Below are 18,729 nucleotides of genomic sequence, written 5' to 3'. Positions count from 1 at the left end.
TGTTATCACCAGATGCCACTAATGGAAAGGCATTTTACAGACATATTAAATTCTACTTAAAATAATATAGCAATGCATCAATTCTAGATTCACTTACACTGAAGTATTTTAGGGGTTAGAAACCTACTTTAGATTTATAGGGGAAAAATGACCTAGCAAAAAACTAACCTTCAGTCTGTAATATGTTAACTACCTATAAGCAATCCATGGTAACTTAGCATATACTAGTTATGTCCCACCCTTTAGCTGGAAAAACCAGCCACGTAAAGTGAGTAAAGTTGACAGTCATCTCACTGGTGTGATGTTCAGTCACCTAAAATGTACCTTACTCCCATGAACCCTGTGATATGCCCCATCACAGCATCTAAAATTGGAGCATTTGAAGAGTTATTCTTTTTACCAAATATATATTATATGTCCTCAAAGTCTACCTATTACAACTCCAATATGTTACCTCCTAAGACTGTGACATTTGATATAACACCTTGCTGAAGTTTACTCATCTATTCATACAAGTATTTACTCTTTGATATATACCAGGAACATTTTATATGACTGGGGATAGAATAATGAGAAAGAGTCATGGCCCCTGCCCTCAAGTAGAGGTGGTTCCATCCCAAGAAACTCAAATGATGTTATTGAAAGAATGACTATTGTCAGGATGGGCACCTGAGATTACGATGAAAGAGAGAAGAAAAATATAACAGTAATAAAGAAGCAAGAATGGTTTGAGGACTTTTTAAACACATTTCTATATGATTCTAATATGTCTAAATATCTGCCATATTGAAGACATACCCTTGATCTAGAAAGTGTTCAAGTATATAATCCACAGATTAATTTCTGTTATCCTTGGGTCTATGACTTTACTGTAAGTTTAAATACTATCCCCATATTTAGTTCTAATTATTAAAAAAATTAGGCGTATTGAAAGTACAAATATTTTAATAGACCCCTATGTGCACATACCACTGAGAATATATGTTAACATGTCATCGTATCTGCTTTCTCTCCCTCCACCACTCTTTCAAGAAGTATAGTTACAGCTAAAGATTCACCCTTTTACATCCGTTTTTGCCTTCTTCTCTCCCTCCCCAAGAATAACCAATATTCTGATGTTATTTCATTTATTTACACATTCAACAAATATTTGATGAATGCCTACTATGTGCTAGACATTATTTTGGGTATTTGGAACACATCAGTAAACTAAAGAAATAAAGATTGTTGACCTTTCACAGCTCATTTAGATGGGTGAGACAGATTATAATCAACAAATATAATTAATTAATACATACATTTTATATTCAGTGAGTGACTAATGCTCTAGAAAAATGAAATAATCGAGCAGAATAAGGAAGATTCAGAGCTGGGGCGGGCAATTAGAAATTGAAAGGTGACATTAAAGTAAAAATTTGAAAGAGGTGAAAGAGTAGGAAGTGAGCTTAAGGGATATTTGGAGGAAGTACTTTCCAGGCAGAGGGAACAGGCAATATAAAGACCCTGTGGAGGGTTCCAGGCCAAGATGGCAACATAGGAGGCTCCTGAACTCATCTCCTCCCATGGACACATGGAATCTACAGCTACACACAGAGCAGTTTCCTCTGAAAGAAATCTAGAAACTAGCTGAGTGACTGCTACACATCAGGCAAAGAACACCCACATCACCCACATCAAAATAGGAAGGAAATGCTGAGACACACTCTAACCATAAACTCTACCCCAAAAATAGCATCGTACAATTAGGGGGAACTCCCAACTCATAGTTTCACCCTGAGGAGCAAAGAGTCTGGCCCCCACATCAAGCACTCCATCTTTTAAGATTCCCACCTGAGGACAGACCCCAGAACAGCCAGCTCTGAAAGCCAATGAGGCCGGAGTCCAGGAGACCCACAAGATTATTGCAAACAAAGACACAGTTATTAAGGGGTTCATGAGGACTGGCTGTGGCTACCCCTCCCCGGGACTCAGTGCAGAGAAAACAGGCAAAAAAAAAAACCCCATATCTCCCAGGCTTTCCCTGGAAAAAGCCTATTTGCATACTTTAAAAGCTTCTGCTTGAGGGTCAGTCTTCTAATTTAATATGCATCTAGGGGCTAACTGCAAGCCCCAGAGAACAGGGAAGCCAGCAGACACAGCCTCTGCCTTCTCACCTGAGCCTACTCTGAATCACGAACACCTCCCTGGGAAGGAGCTTATACATGTCTGGTGCTCCAGCTTTTCTGGCCGCTGCCCAAAGACAGGCCCCAAAGAACAGGTCAAAAGAGAAATCAAAAGAGAAATCCAAAAATACCTTGAAGCAAATGAAAATGGAAATACAACATACAAAACTTACAGGATGTAGCAAAAACAATTCTAAGAGGGAAGTTTATAGAAATAAACACCTATGTTAAGAAGAAAGCAAACTCTCAAATAAACAATCTAACTTTACCCTACAAGGAACTAGAAAAAGAAGAACAAACTAAAACCAAAGTTAGCAGAAGGAAGGAAATAACAAAGATCAGAGTGGAAATAAATGAAATAGAGACAAAATAAATAGAGACTAAATGATTTCAGTAAATTTACAGGATACAAAGTCAATATACAAAAATTAGTTGTATTTCTACATACTAACAACAAACTATCAGAAAGAGAAATTAAGAAAACAATTCTGTTTATAATTGCATCAAAAAGAAAAAGGTATTTATGAATAAATTTAACCAAAAAGGTAAAAGATCTGTACACTGAAAACAATAAGACACTGATGAAAAAAACTGAAGACACAAATCAGTGGAAAGATATTCCATGCTTACGGGTTGGAAGAATTAATATTGTTAAAATGTCCATACCACCTCCAAACAATCTATAAATGTAATGAAATCTCTATCAAAAATTCAATACTGTTTTTCACAGAAATAAACCATCCTAAAATTTATATGGAACCACAGAAGACCCTGAATTGCAAAAGCAGTCTTTAGACAGAAGAACAAAGCTGGAAACATTATACATTCTGATTTCCAACTATATTACAAAGCTATATAATCAAAACAGTATGGTATTGGCATTAAAATAGACATATAGATCAATGAAACAGAAGATATCCCAGAAATAAACCTAGACATATATGGTCAATTAATACATGGCAAAGCAGCCAAGTTATACAATGGGAAAAGGATAGTCTCTTCGATAAATGGTGTTGGGAAAAATGGACCAGCCACATGCAAAACTGGACTCCTATATTACCCCATACACAAAAATCAACACCCAAATGGATCAAAGTCTTAAATTTAAGACCTAAAACCATAAAACTCTTAGAAGAAAACATGGAGGTAAGCTCCTTGACATTGGTCTTGGCAATGATTCTTTTGTACTTCGCACTAAAAGCAAAGGCAACAAAAGCAAACATAAACAAGTAGGACTACATCAAACTAAAAAGCTTCTGAACAACAAAGAAAACCATCAAAAGATAAAATAAAAAGGCAATCTATGGAATGGGAGAAAATATTTCCAAATCATATATCTGATAAGGAGTTAATATTAAAAATAAATAAAGAACTCAACAGCAAAAACAAAAACAATTCCAATTTTAAAATGGACAGAGGAACCAAATAGACAATTTTCCAAAGAAGAAATATAAATGGCCAACAGGTACATGAAAAGCTGCTGACATCACTAATCATCAGAGAAATGCAAATTAAAACCACAATGAGATACCGCTTCACCTCCACTAGGATAGCTATAATCAAAAAGTTGGGTAATGACAAGTGTTGGCAAGGACATGGAGAAACCAAAAACTGCAGGTGGGAATGTAAAATGGGGCAGCCACCTTGGAAAACAGTGTGGTACTTTCTCAAAAAATTAAACATAAAATTACCACTTTACCCAGCAATTCAAATTCTAGATACATACCCAAGAGAAATGAAAATGTATGTCTATGCAAAAACTTGTACACAGATGTCCATAGCAACATTATTCAGAATAGCTAAAGGGCTGAAACAACCCAAATGTCCATCAATTGATGTATGAATAAACAAAAGTGGTATACCCATACAACAGAATATAATTCAACCATAAAAAAGAACTGATGTACTGATTATATTACAGCATGGATAAACTTTGAAAACATTATTCTAAGTGGAAGAAACCAGTTACAAAATATCACATATCATATGATTTCACTAAAATGAAATTGCCAGAATAGGAAAATATATAGATATAGAAAGTAGATTAGTAACTGCTTTAGGCCGAAAGTGTGGGACAAGGAATTGGGGATGATAGCTAAAGGTTGTGAAGTACCTTTCAGAGGTGATAAAACTGTTCTAAAATTGACTGTTATGATAGTTGCACAACTCTATCACTATACTGAAACCCATTAAATTATGTGCTTTAAACGTGTGAATTGTGTAGTATGTGAGTTATATCTCAATAAAGCTATTATAAAAAAAGCAACACATACACGTTATTCCTTTATTTTCAAACATTTATATGTTTTCTATTATCTTTTTATTAATGATATCTAGCTTAATTGGTCTAATTGTTATTTCTTGTCCTCAGTTGCATTTAGATTTTCACCTTATCACCTTTATCTTTTTCTTCTACAGATTACGCACAATGTTTTTGTTTATTTATTTATTTGTTTTCTTGTTCTGATTATACCTTTTTTTCTGTATCTCAATAGATGCAGAAAAAGCTTTTCATAAAATTGAACATCCATTTATGATAAAAACTCTTCAGAAAGTGGGCATAGAAGGAACACACCTCAACATAATAAAGGCCATGTATGACAAACCCACAGCTAACATCATACTCAATGGTGAAAAGCTGAAAGCATTTCCTCTAAGATCAGGAACAAGAGAAGGATGCCCACTCTAGCCACTTTAATTCAACACAGCATTGGAAGTTCTAGCCACAACAATCAGACAAGAAAAAGAAACAAAAGGAATCCAAATTGAAAAAGAAGAAGTAAAACTGTCACTGTTTGCAGATGACAGGAAACTATACATAGAAAATCCTAAAGATGCTACCAGAAAACTACTAGAGCTCATCAATGAATTCATTACAGTTGCTGGATACAAAATTAATATACAGAAATCTGTTGCATTCTGTACACTAACAATGAAATATCAGAAAGAGAAATTAAGGAAACAATCCTATTTACCATCACATCAAAAGGAATAAAACACCTAGGAATAAACCTACCTAAGGGGGTAAAAGACCTGTATTCTGAAAACTATACGATGCTGATGAAAGAAACTGAAGATGACACAAACAGATGGAAAGATATACCGTGTTCTTGGATTGGAAGAATCAGTATTGTTAAAATGAACTTACCGCCCAAGGCAATCTACAGATTCAATGCAATCCCTATCAAATTACCAATGACATTTTTCACGGAACTAGGACAAAAAATTTTTAAATTTGTATGGAAACCCAAGAAACCCTGGATAGCCAAAACGAACTTGAGAAAGAAGAATGGAGCTGGAGGAATCATGCTCTCTGACTTCAGACTATACTACAAAGCTACAGTGATCAAACAGTATGACACTGGCACAAAAATGAACATACAGATCAATGGAACAGGATAGAAAGCCCAGAAACAAACCCACGCACTCATGGTCAATTAATCTATGACAATGAATATACAATGGAGGCAGGAATATACAATGGAGAAGACAGTCTCTTCAATAAGTGATGCTGGGAAACTGGACTGCTACATGTAAAAGAATGAAATTAGAATGTTTTCTAACACCATATATAAAAATAACTCAAAATATAAGGTTGAATACTACAAAACTCCTAGAGGAAAACATAGAACACTCTTTGATGTAAATCACAGCAATATTTTTTTTGACCCACCTCTTAGAGTAATTGACATAAAAAAAATAAACAAATGGGACCTAATTAAACTTAAAAGCTTTTGCACAGCACAGAAAATCATAAGTAAAATGAAAAGACAACCAATGAACTGGAAGAAAATATTTGCATATGATGTGATCGACAACAGATTAATTTCCAAAATGGGCAGAAGACCTAAGTAGATATTTCTCCAAAGAGGACATACAGAAGGACAACAGGCACATGGAAAGATGCTCGATATCACTAATTATTAGAGAAATGCACAAAATTACAATGAGGTATCACCTCACACCAGTCAGAATGGCCATCATTAAAAAGTCCACAAATAATAAATGCTGGAGAGTGTGGAGAAAAAGGAACCCTACTACACTGTTGATGGGAATGTAAATTAGTGTAGTCACTACAGAAAACAGTATGGAGTTTCCTTAAAAAACTAAAAACAGAGTTACCATATGATCCTGCAATCCTACTCCTGGGCATATATCCAGAGAAAACTCTAATTTGAAAAGATACATGCACCCCAATGTTCATAGCAGCACTATTTACAATAGTCAAGACATGGAAGCAACCTAAATGTCTACCAACAGATGAATGGATAAATATGATGTGGTATTCATGTGTGTGTGAGTGTGTGTGTTGTGTGTGTGTGTAGATATATATATATATATATATATATATATATATATATATACATATATATATATATATATTCCATACAAAATGGAATATCACTCAGCCATAAAAAAAGAATGAAATAATGCTTTTTGCAGCAACATGGATGGATTTAGAGATTATCATACTAAGTGAAGCAAATCTGAGAAAGACAAATATCATATGGTATCACCTATATGTGGAATCTAAAAAAACAATACAAATGAACTTATTTACAAAACAAAAACAGACTCACAGACATAGAAAACAAACTTATGGTTACCAAAGTGGATAGCAAGGGTCAGAAGGAAGGGAGGAGATAAATTAGGAGTTTGGGATTAATATATACACACTACTATATATAAAATAGATAAACAACAAGGACTTACTGTATAGCACAGGGAACTATATTCAATAACCTATAATGGAAAAGAATCTGAAAAAGAATAACCTTGTAATAATCTATAATGGAAAAGAATCTGAAAAACAATATATGTATATATATACATACTTATATGTATATATGTATGTATAACTGAATCCCTTTGTTGTACAACCAAAACTAACACATTATAAAATAACTCTACTTCAATTTAAAAAATGGCTTAAAATGAATTATAACTTCTTAATTGAAGGATTTATATCTTTCATAAAGGAAAATCCACAACCATTCTTTATTCAAATATCTATGCCCCATCCCCCATTCCCTTTTTTATAATCTTTATTATGCATATGTTAAACATCTCATTCTGTTCTCTTTGCCTATATACTATTTTTCTGTTGTTTTTAATTTTTGAATTTCTTTTCTCACTTTCAGGTAATTTGCTTGGTATCATTCTTATTCATTAATTTTCTTTCCAGATATGCCTAATCTACTTAATCTGTTTAGTTTTTAATATCAGTAGCTATTTTTTTCATTTTTCAAAGTTCTATTTGCTACTTTTTCAAGTCCTTTTATGTTCTTTTATGTTTTTAATCATTTAAACATAATTATTTTATATTCTTTTTTAGAGTATTATTCTAATTTTCAGGGAGCTTCAATCTTCTATTTTGTTTTGGCTTCCTCCAAGTCTCACTCATGTTGAACTGCTGATCACACATTTTCAACTTTCCGACTGACAGCTGATCTTCATTAGTGGTTGTTTTAATGTGTGAGATTCCCAATGGTCTACATTGTGAAAGTATCCTTCCAGAATGGTTTTTCATTACCCAGGCCTATTTTTATGGTCACTCCTGAGCACAAAGGATTTCAAAACCTTTTAATAGTACAAATTCAAATTTTTAACTTCTGTGAATACAGACTCAAGTCTTCAATTTTTCAGGTGACTCTTCCCCCACCCCAGTCAGGAGCCCAGGCCTAGATATAGAAGCTTTCTTGCCAGTTCTCTATGCTGTGGCAAATTATGGTCAATTTACCTTTTGATGAGGTTTCAGCCTATTCAGCCATCTTAGTTTTAATTCTTTACCTCATTCAGAACCAAGACCCCATTTCCTATTAAAATATTGGAGTGAGGTGCCCACAGCCTTGATAACCAGATTATTCCTACCTCCTACCCAGAAGAGACATTGTCTCTGAAGGCTGCCAATGCACTTAGTTAAAAGGTAGGGGGAAAAAATCATTTAAACCACTCTCCTCCCACAGAAACTGTTTTCATGACCCAAATAATTGATTTTTCTCATTTCATTGAGCAGATGTTGAGTGCGTTAACAAGAATATGTGGCTATTTGCAAATCTGGTCAAGATGAGCAGAAGGCATCAATCAATACAATCTGAATCACTTTCTCTCCATATTTCAAAGTATGTCAGAGAAATTTCCAGTAGTCTCTCACTCCTCCTTCTGAGAAAATGAACCATACTTTTTAAAGGTAGATATCTAACCACAATATTACAATGATGCTAATCATCTTACTAACACTTGACAATAACTTCCTAATTATTTTCAAAACCAAACAATCAAAATGATACTTCTGCTGAGAAACCAAGTTGTGCTAACCCTGACCATTTCATTGACATGTTTTTTTAACCTGAAATATAAGAAGATAACTTACTTTCTTTGCAGGCCAAAAAAAAAGAAATTACCATTCATGGTTTCACTTTCAACTTTCTATCAGCACAATCTCCTAAATTCCTTTGTGTATAGGACTCAATCCCACATGTGAAATGGCTATTCATGGAAAAGGTAGAGAATAATCGAATGGAGGTGAAGGGACTCAAAGAGAAATCTTGATAAAATTTATAATTTGTGAGGTACTAAGAACAACAACAGCAAAAGTACAGCAACTTTAAGCTGTATTTCTGCAAGTTCTTCTTTCTCTTTTACTTAGCCTTGACTAATATTTTAAAGGAGAAGGGAAAGAGAGGAGAAGGAAGAAGTTGGAGGGGAAGAAGTGGACATTTGTTGGGTGTGTTCATAATAGGTTCTTAGTTATTTCTGTTTTACATGTACTACTGTCTTATATAATAATCACAATTCAATGAGATTAAATTAATTATTATCATCTGCAATTCAGTGACAAAGAACTAGGGATGTTATGATAGAATATGAGGGTAAAAAGCACAGATTGTATTGAGAATGACTGAGTTTGAATTCTGGTTCTACCACTTATTTACTTTGTGATTACTGGCAAATTACTTAACCTCTTTGTGTCTTAATCACCTTTTCTATTAAATAGGAATAATGGTAGTAGTTATTTCAAATGGTCATGATTAAGGATTAAATAATTTATTATACATAAAGAACTTAGAATAGCAAGTGGTTTATAGTTAGTTCTCAATATGAGAACTATGAGGAGCTACCTCAATGTGAGGTAGCTCCAAAAGCATGCAAATATTTAAAAACAAATAATAACAGCTAGTAAGTGGCTAAACTTTACTTGAACACTGGTATACCTACTTCCAAAAGTAGAGCCCTTTAACACTCTTCAATTGAAACACAGGTATCACCAATTCTATAGTTTTAATGGATATTCATTGGTTTTTAATGTCAGAAAGGAACTTTAAAAGATAACTGTTGCCCAAAGTATGTAAGAAGATAGAAGAAACCAAATGAGTTTGAGTGTCCTGTTGTTTGAGTGTCCTGGCCCAAATGAATTATGTTCCATAGCGGTAAATTTGGAAATGAAACATTTCAAAGCCATGATTAGAGATCTATAAGAACAAAAAGATTGGAGTTAGGAAAATCTTTCCCTAGTTTTTAATAATAGTGAATATTAAAAACTACATTATCAGTTAAGTCAACATTGACCCCTGGAAAACCCCTGGATAGCACCATCAAAAAACATGTAGGTTTCAATATGGATTCTATATAAAACACAAACATGAACATGGGCAAGTCCTTTAACAAATCTATGCTTCATTTCTCAGAACTAAAAAAAAAAAAAAAAAAAAAAACACAAATGAAGGAGGTATAGCAGAAGGGTCCAATGAATGCCAGCTCTTAGATTGCAAGATGTAATGCCTCAAGGCTTGTAAAGTTGCTAAGTGCTCTATTTGTCAAGAACAGAAAAAAGAAATACTGGTTCTATCGGTGTCAATAAATGTGTTAAACAACATTTAGTCTGATCCTTTGAATTTTAAAAATAAATACATAGATAAGACTTCCAAATGAAATATAAATAGGCATGGAATTAACCGTAAATGTGATGGTCAAATTTTATCTAACATTTAAATTCAAATGCTGTCCGTTCAAAGGAGTCTAAAAGGGAAGTACCACTTTTAGTCCTTGCAAATGTTATTTGAGCATTCGTGGTTTAATTTGATACACCCTGATTTCACTGCATAGATCATTATAATAAATGCAGCATATCACATGTGCTTATTAACTAGATGTTATCTGTTAGAAGATGACAACCTATACATTTTGGAACTATGAAATTAAGATTCACTGAAGACAAATTAGAGTAATTAATCACATTATCATGTGTCACTCAGATAGGCAAGAATAAGACAGCAATGAAAGGAAAGATGGAATCCAGTTACGAATTTGTAATTTAGGTGAAAATCTGATACCGGCTGAGCAACATTCAGATTTCAAACATGACTCAGCATCACTTTATTCCCTTAATTGAACAGTATTATCATAAAGTTTTAATTAGCAGGCAAAGGTAGTTTTGAGGAAAATACATTGCTGCTAGCAGTTTGGTTGTCTTTACATCTAAAATACGTTAGCTCAGGGAACATAATCATTTCTGCCCTTCATAAACCTAGTAAAAATATCTAGTAAACTGCCAAACCTTACCTCATTTTTTCATCTTTTCTTCAGTGACTTTTCAAGATTATTTTATTTTCACCCACCAAGCATGTGCCTAGGATGCTGCAACCAACTGATCACGCACGGTGCTTTCTCAATAGAATAATCAGTCCATAAATATTTCTGAACCCTTCACCTCCCTCATACATCATTAAGGCCACTGCCAGATTGATACTAGAAGAAGCCATTTATCCCTCCTTTGATTTTATAACATCGTATGGAATGTGTAATTTGTTATCCATAGTGCAGTAATATGAGTCTTCGTGGAGGTATCTACAAAGAATTTTCTTTATTGGAATTAAACTCTCTGAAACTGGGACTTTTTTATCTTAAATATCTTTACAAACTCTACTGCAACGTACTGAGGATATTCAAAGAATACTTAATAAGTAAACATGGCATGATACATCCGCCCTGTTGCCAAAGAATTCCAGTCATGAAATTAAGATTAGACCTATGGAACAATCAGAAGACAAAGATAGTAACTCAGAGCATCAATTTGTGGTATCAAGAATACATTTTGAGAGTTCAATAAAGGAAACCCTCATAATGATATATTATTTGACCCTCGATGGATTAGTAGGATGTGAATGAAAAAAACAGGAAGATATAAGCAACAGAGAAATCAGCACACTGTGTTTCTCCTTATTGGTGCATTAAGTTTTTACTGGGGAACAGTGAAAAGCATCATTTGATAAGGCAAGCGAGTTTACTTTATGGAGGACCTTGATATTCAAAATTATTACATTATGAGAGAGGTATAAAAGTAACTGGTTAGTTCTCCATGACAGAGCCACTCTCAATTTCCCACTAAACTATATCTAAAGACAGTAAAAATAAAAGCAAAATCTCATAGCAAGACTACTGCTTATTCAACTCCTGTCAAAATCTAGGAAAATTTCTATAAATTACAAAAATGAAAAATTTTACTGGAAGGGCAATCAATAGTACACTAAACCTGCAAAAAGTAGGCAAGCATATCTTTTGTCTTTCTCCACCTTCTTCTCCAGTGGCTCAAAAAAACAAAATGTGTATCCAGAAAAGTCACCATATCCCATCTATCACAGTATATTACTTTTTACATTCAGATGGAGATTTCAAATACGAGAAAGGTACTGAAAGGTATTTTTTTGGAACATGACACCCTGGGAGGTGTGAAACCTACAAATAAAGGAGTATATAGGGAAATAAAGAAAGAGAAGCACTAAGAAGTGTTACATACTTAGGATTCTAGTCTCTTTTTCATATGCACCACCTCTTTCAAAGTTCTAGAGAACCAAACTGTGAAGCAAGAAAAAAGCAGAAGTGGGCTAGTACTGCACAAGAAGTTCCCATCCAACTGTATCTGTTGGAAAGAGAGTCACCCATCACCGGAATGGAAAGGTATACCAATAAAAATGTCTATACTTGGATGCCAGCCCAAATTTGATCTAGATAGATCTACCATTGTGAGACAAAAAGCCATGACCTTTTGAAACAACATCAGAAAGTCATGAAAATAGAAGATGTTGAGAACGAAATGCAATGGAATAAGATAAAAAGAGAGCTGGAATTGATAAGGAAAATAATGAGGAAATTAAAAATCAAATAATTGAATTAATATATACAGAATTAGTAAAAGCAGGATATAAAAAATAAAATTGAATAAAATCCAATATCAAAATAATAAACAGAATGCCTAGATAAGAATAAAAGTCAGAATTTTTTTCAGATCCTTTTGAAATATTATATGAAAAAAAATGAAGCTACATAGCTCTATTTCAAAATGGAGTTTTGAAAGATATAAATGTGAAACTCAGTCAATTTGACTTAAATAAATGTAAAGACAAGACTAAGACACTATCAAGGAAACAAGGACTAAGAAGATATACCCATTTACCCTTCCCGAAGAGAGACTTGAGATGGCCCAGAGAGTAATCAAAATTAAGTATTTCAAAATAGAAATTTTTGAATTGAAGAGAATGGAAGTGAGCAGTAAAAATAAATACCTGAGTTGATGCTGTTTTTAATTTAAATGAAATACCAAATTCAAATATGACAAAATTAAGATTGGAAGGGAACGTTTGTAATTTAAAAAATCGATTACAATAATATGAGGATACAAACTAATGTTATATTTTTAAAGATGAGATGTGGACAAAACAAAGTTTTATTAAACCCCTTGCTTTCTGTAGAGAAGAAAGAAAAGAGAACATTACCCTTGTGACTTTAATGATTAGGAAACAATTTGAAAGCTAAGGAAACCACTTATATATTTAAAACCATAAAATATGCTTTACAAAACACTGAAAATATTGAAAAATATTTTAAGATATATAATGTTAAAATATATATAGTTATTATTATTTTAATACAAATGGTTTAAACTCCTCTCTTAAAAGGCCAAGATTTTAATTAGGTCAAAAAATAAATAATCTTATGAGGCACAGCTAAACAATATCGTACAGAAAGGTTAAAATAAAAGAATGAATAAATATGTTTTAGGCAAAAATAAAGCAGCAGTTGAAATATATACATTAAATAAGTAGAATCTAAGGCAAAGTCCTTAGAATCTAAGGCAAAAAGCAAACTGAAAAATTTTTACATGGATCAAATCTATTTTTAAACATAAGTTGATACATTCATGGACTTTCACAAGGTTAAAAAAAAGCCCATAACATTGAAATATGTACATCAAAAATAGCTTGAAATGAAAGGAGATAATAATAACTCAATATCTGAGAGAATTTAACAAAATTCTTTCATACATTACCAAAGAAAATATCTGAAAAGATAAATAAGGGCACAGGTAATTTAAATGATAAAATAACAATGTCAAATTAACGCATATATATTGAATTTTGTACCAAGATGGCAGAATAGGAAGCCTCAGATCCTCCTTTCCCTAAGGAGAAACCTACTCAACAGTAATACATGGACAAATACCTTTGTGAGATATTCATAAACCAGTTCAGCTAAACCAGTGGAATCCAAAAAACCAAAACAAATGAACAAACATAACCAAACAGAAACAGAGTTATAGATACAGAGAACAAACAAGTGTTTGCTAGAGGGGTGGGGGGAGGAAAGCAATAGGTGAGTAAGATTAAGAGGTACAAACTTCCAGCTGCAAAACAAATGAGTCACAGGTATGAAATGTACAGTGTGGGAATACAGTCAACAACTATATAATATCTTTGTATAGTGACATACGGTAACGTAACGAGACATTGTGGTTATCAGTTTGAAATGTATAGAAACACTGACTCACTATGTTGTGTAAAAGGAACTAACATAGCATTGTACATTAATTATACCTCAAAAACAAACAAACTCACAGAAAAAGAGATCAGATTTGGGGTTACCAGGGTCAGGGGGTTGGGGGGAAGGGAAATTGGAAGAAGGCAGTCAAAAGGTACAAACTTCTAATTAATAAGATAAATAAGTATTAGGGATGTAACGTACAACACGATGAATTTATTAACACTGCTCTACGTTATATATGAAAGTTGTTACGACAGTAAATCCTGAGTTCTCATCACAAGAAAAAAGTTTTTTTCTATTTCTTTAATTTTATATATAAATATGAGATGATATTCACTAAATTTATTGCGACAATCACTTCATGATATATGTAAATCAAATCATTATGCTGTATACCTTAAACTTATACAGTGCCGTATGTCAATTATATCTCAAAAACTGAAAGAAAATACAAAATGCACACACACACACACACACACACACACACACACACACACGACAGGACGTCAACAAGATGGCAGAATAGGAAGCCCCAGACCCTCTTTTACCTAAGGAGACATCTATTCAACAGCAATACATGAACAAATTCCCTTTGTGAGATATCCATAAACCAGTGAAGAGGTTCCCACCACCTAGTTGTGTGGAAAGGCAAAACTAGCTGTATCTAAGCTGGTAGGAAAATTCATGGCACTCACTCACCGAGTCCGCCCCTTGGCGCTCTGCGGCATAATCAGGAGAAAACTCCGAGTTCCTGGCTTCTCCCTGGGGAGGAAAAGAAAAGACTGAAATATTCATGCAACATTCAGACTTTTGGCGAAAGTACCCAAGGGGCTGATTTCTGTCTTGCCTGAATCTAAGCACTAACTGGAAAAGGTGTCAAGTTGCGAGCTGCTAAGAACAAAGGCGACAATTTAGCACCTATTCACTCGCCATAGCCCCTCCCCCCCAGCTCAGCACAGAAGGAGCAGGAAGAAATCCCCAACTCCTGGCTTCTCCCTGAGGAGGGAGAGTCGGAACATGCAGCCAATGTTCTAGCTTTTTCCTGAGGGCTGCCCAAGGGACTGGTTTCTGTTTTGCCTATCTCAAGGCCCTAATGGAACCCAGAATATTCTAGGCGCCTGGGTGCCACAGAGAACAAAAAGAGCTGGGAGCCTCCCTGCTGTTCCTGAGGACCAGCGGTATAGCAGGCAGAGAGGACACAACTTGGAGGCCTCTCCCTGGGGGGAAAGTGAAGAGTAGAGCTGGCACCCAATGTTCCTAACTTCAAAACATATTACAAAACTATTGAAAAAAAAAAATAAAATATATATATATATATATATATATATATATATATATATGGCCCCGACATAAAAACAGATCTATAGATCATGGCACAGCATAGAGAGCCCAGAAATGTGAACAAAGGACATGAGCCCGAAGTCACGAAGCACACCCTGCAGACTCTATGCCCTGTGGCTTCCTGGGAAATTCCACACTCCACTAACCTGGACCAGGCCCCCAGCTCCTGCCGCGGGCGTCCTGACGGTGTTCAAAGAAGAAAATAGCTCCTGATGGAGGAGACTGAGTGGAGGAGGCAGCTTCCCCAGGCTGCTGCCAGATGGGCTGGTTCAGAAACAGAGAGTAAGGCCCTGAAGCTTCCCTTAAAGGCAAATGTTTGAGGGACACGCACAGTTGGCCTTCTGGCACGAATTTTAGATACCTGCAAGCTCCCAGCAAAAACTGCTTGACTTGAGGATAGTGGAAAGGCTTGTCGAGTTGCTGTAGCCTTGACCTTGACAGGCTTAGCATGGGAGCCCTAGGTGGCCGGGCCAGAGCGCCCGCGCTACGCCAGGCGCTTTGGTTCCGTTCCTGAGGAGCGAGAGATTTGCTGCCCGCGCATGCGCAGTTCACTCCCTCACTCTGGCGTCTGCGGCCCTGCCCGTTCTGGGTGTTCGAGACGTACATTTTGCACAGCTGGTCCGGCCTCTGGGGCCCGGAGCTACTGCCCTGTGGCTCTGATTGGGAAGGGGGGGAGGGGGTGGGCAGCAGCACTCGGACTGTGTGATAGGTGATGTGAGCTAAACTCCTTATACAGGAGTCTGGGAGGAGGAGGGGCCTTAGCACTCCTGCCCCCAGGTGTTTCTCATCCCAGGACTCCCCTGCCTGCCCACAGATTTTTTTAAAAAGCAGCGAAATTTGGACAAGAGTGCAAACACTTCCCAATGGGGAAAGGATAGTCTCTTTAAAAAATCGTGTTGGGAAAACTAAATATTTGTATGCCAAAAATGGAATTGGACCCTTCTCTTACACCATACACAAAAATACACTCAAGGGCTTCCCTGGTGGCGCAGTGGTTGAGAATCTGCCTGCTAATGCAGGGAACACGGGTTCGAGCCCTGGTCTGGGAGGATCCCACATGCCGCGGAGCGGCTGGGCCCGTGAGCCACAATTACTGAGCCTGCGTGTCTGGAGCCTGTGCTCCGCAACAAGAGAGGCCGCGATAGTGAGAGGCCCGCGCACAGCGATGAAGAGTGACCCCCACTTGCCACAACTAGTGAAAGCCCTCGCACAGAAACGAAGACCCAACATAGCCATAAATTAAAAATAAATAAATAAATAAAAATTAAAAAAAAAAATACACTCAAAATGAATTAAAGACTTAAATGTAAGACCTGAAACCATAAAACTCTTAGAAGAAAACATAAGGAAAAAACTTTATAACATTGGTCTTAGAAATGAATTCTTGAATATGACACAAAAAACATGGGCAAGAAAAGCAAAAATAGACAAGTGGGACCACATCAAACTAAAAGCTTCTACATAGCAAAGGAAATAAGAGTAAAAAGTCAATTCACAGAATGAAAGAAAATAATTGCAAACCATATATTTTATAAGGGGTTAATTTCCAAATATATAAGGAACTCTTACACCTTATTAGCGTAAATAAATAAATAAATAAATGGATTAAAAAATGAGCAAATGACTTGAATTGACATTTCACCAAAGAAGACATAAGAATGTCAAACAAGTATATGAAAAGGTGCTCAACATCACTAATCATCAGGGAAATGTAAATCAAAGCAATGAAATATCACCTCACAGATGTTAGAAGGGCTATTATCAAAAAAAAAGAAGGAAGTAAGTGTTGGTGATGATGTGGTGAAATTGGAACTCCTGTGCACTGTTAGTAGGAATGAAAAATGATGCAGCCACTATGGAAAATAGTGTGGAGTTTCCTCAAATTAAAAATAGGACTACCATATGACCCAGCCATCCCAATTTTGGGTATTTATCCAAACATATTGAAAACAGAATCTTGAAATGATATTTGCACTCCTATGTTCATTGTAGTATTATTCACAATAGTAAAGAGGTAGAAACAACATAAATGTCCATCAATGGGTGGATAGATAAAGAGAATGTAGTTTTCATTTATTCAGCCCTAAAAAAGACGGAACTCCTGACACATGCTACAACATGGATGAACCCTGAAGACATGCTAAGTAAAACAGGCCAGTCACAGAAGGACAAATTCTACATGATTTCACTTGTATGAGATATCTAAAAGTAGTCACACTCATAGAATAAAAAAGTAGAAAGGTAGTCACCAGGGACTTTGAGGAGGGGGGAAATGGGAGTTGCTGGTCAATAGACATAGAGTTTCAGTCATGCAAGAGGAAAAAGTTCTAGAGATCTACTGTAAAACAATTTGCATATAGTTAACAATGCTGTACTGTATACTTACAAATTTGAGTTGATTTCATGTTATGTGTTTTTTACTACAATAAAATATACATATATGAATATATGTATCACATTTATTTTTGGAAAATTTACAGAATAAAATAGGTCTCAAATAAATTTTAACTGATCACCTAAATCACAAATTTTACAGAATAATTTATCTGGCCATGCCATTATAAAACCAAAAATTTTAAATAGAAGTCTAAAAAGGGAAAACTTTAAAGTATGCTATCCTGGATAAATATTGCTGTAAAAGCATAAAGAAAACACAAAAACTAAGGTGTATTTAATAATGTAAAGGAAAATTATATATATATATTTTAAATCTTATATATGGGAAAAACTTCACTATTCAGCAAATTCCTACCCTTCAACTTCTCACATTACAGAAAGTTATGAGGACAATAAAGTCTAGTTAAGAAAATAAGGAGAACAGAAATTTGTTTAAAAAAAAAAGTTGTAAAAACAATAATTTAAAGGTTTTATCTCAAATATTATAAAAATATGTAAATCAAACATATCTAATAACAGTACAAAATAAAAATTTAAATAGCCAAGATATAACAACAGATGTGGGATTTTTCTTAATTTACAAAGAATTACTGTAAACCACTCTTGTTCTCTCATCTTCAGAGCCTGTATAGTATATCATGGAGGAGTTATGAGCAGCCAGGCCCAGAGGCCAGTAGAAGAAACCCAGATGTATGAAGATCCTTTGGGAATTCCCAGAAATATTCAGGAAGGACTTGGAAGGATCACAGTTGTGAATAAATTGCAACATGGAGCCAAGGTGATTTGAGAAATGGTTCTTTGGTGGCTTTGTTCATAAACATTGATTGATTTGGTTGATAACACTGAAATTAATTTGAGCATGGGGGCATATCTCATTCAAGATGAAATTCTGAAAATAAAATGCAATTTTTTCTAATATAAAGGATATTTCAATATAATTCTCTCTATATTTTTCCATCACCATATCTCTAAGCCATCCATTTTTAAATTTATATATAGAAAGTACCTGAAA

The 18,729-nt window shown here is 34.9% G+C and overlaps 1 protein-coding gene across 3 annotated transcripts in view; it reads right to left on the bottom strand.

Annotated features, from left to right (window-relative positions):
• Positions 1–15,887, bottom strand: part of LOC309667784 (uncharacterized protein) — a 518,308-nt gene extending 502,421 nt beyond the window's left edge. For 2 of the 3 annotated variants that reach the window (XM_082476756.1, XM_082476757.1), the window contains exon 1: positions 14,679–15,887. In XM_082476756.1, coding sequence (XP_082332882.1) covers positions 14,679–14,774 — 96 coding nt within the window. In that variant the 5' untranslated portion in view covers positions 14,775–15,887. The remainder of the gene's footprint in view (positions 1–14,678) is intronic. The other variant, XM_082476758.1, reaches the window with a different exon arrangement.
• Positions 15,888–18,729: the final 2,842 nt, after the last annotated feature.

Source organism: Balaenoptera physalus (genome assembly GCF_965194825.1).
Source record: "Balaenoptera physalus genome assembly, chromosome: 10".
Taxonomy (NCBI): Eukaryota; Metazoa; Chordata; class Mammalia; order Artiodactyla; family Balaenopteridae; genus Balaenoptera; species Balaenoptera physalus.
This window is presented reverse-complemented; position numbering and strand designations above follow the sequence as displayed.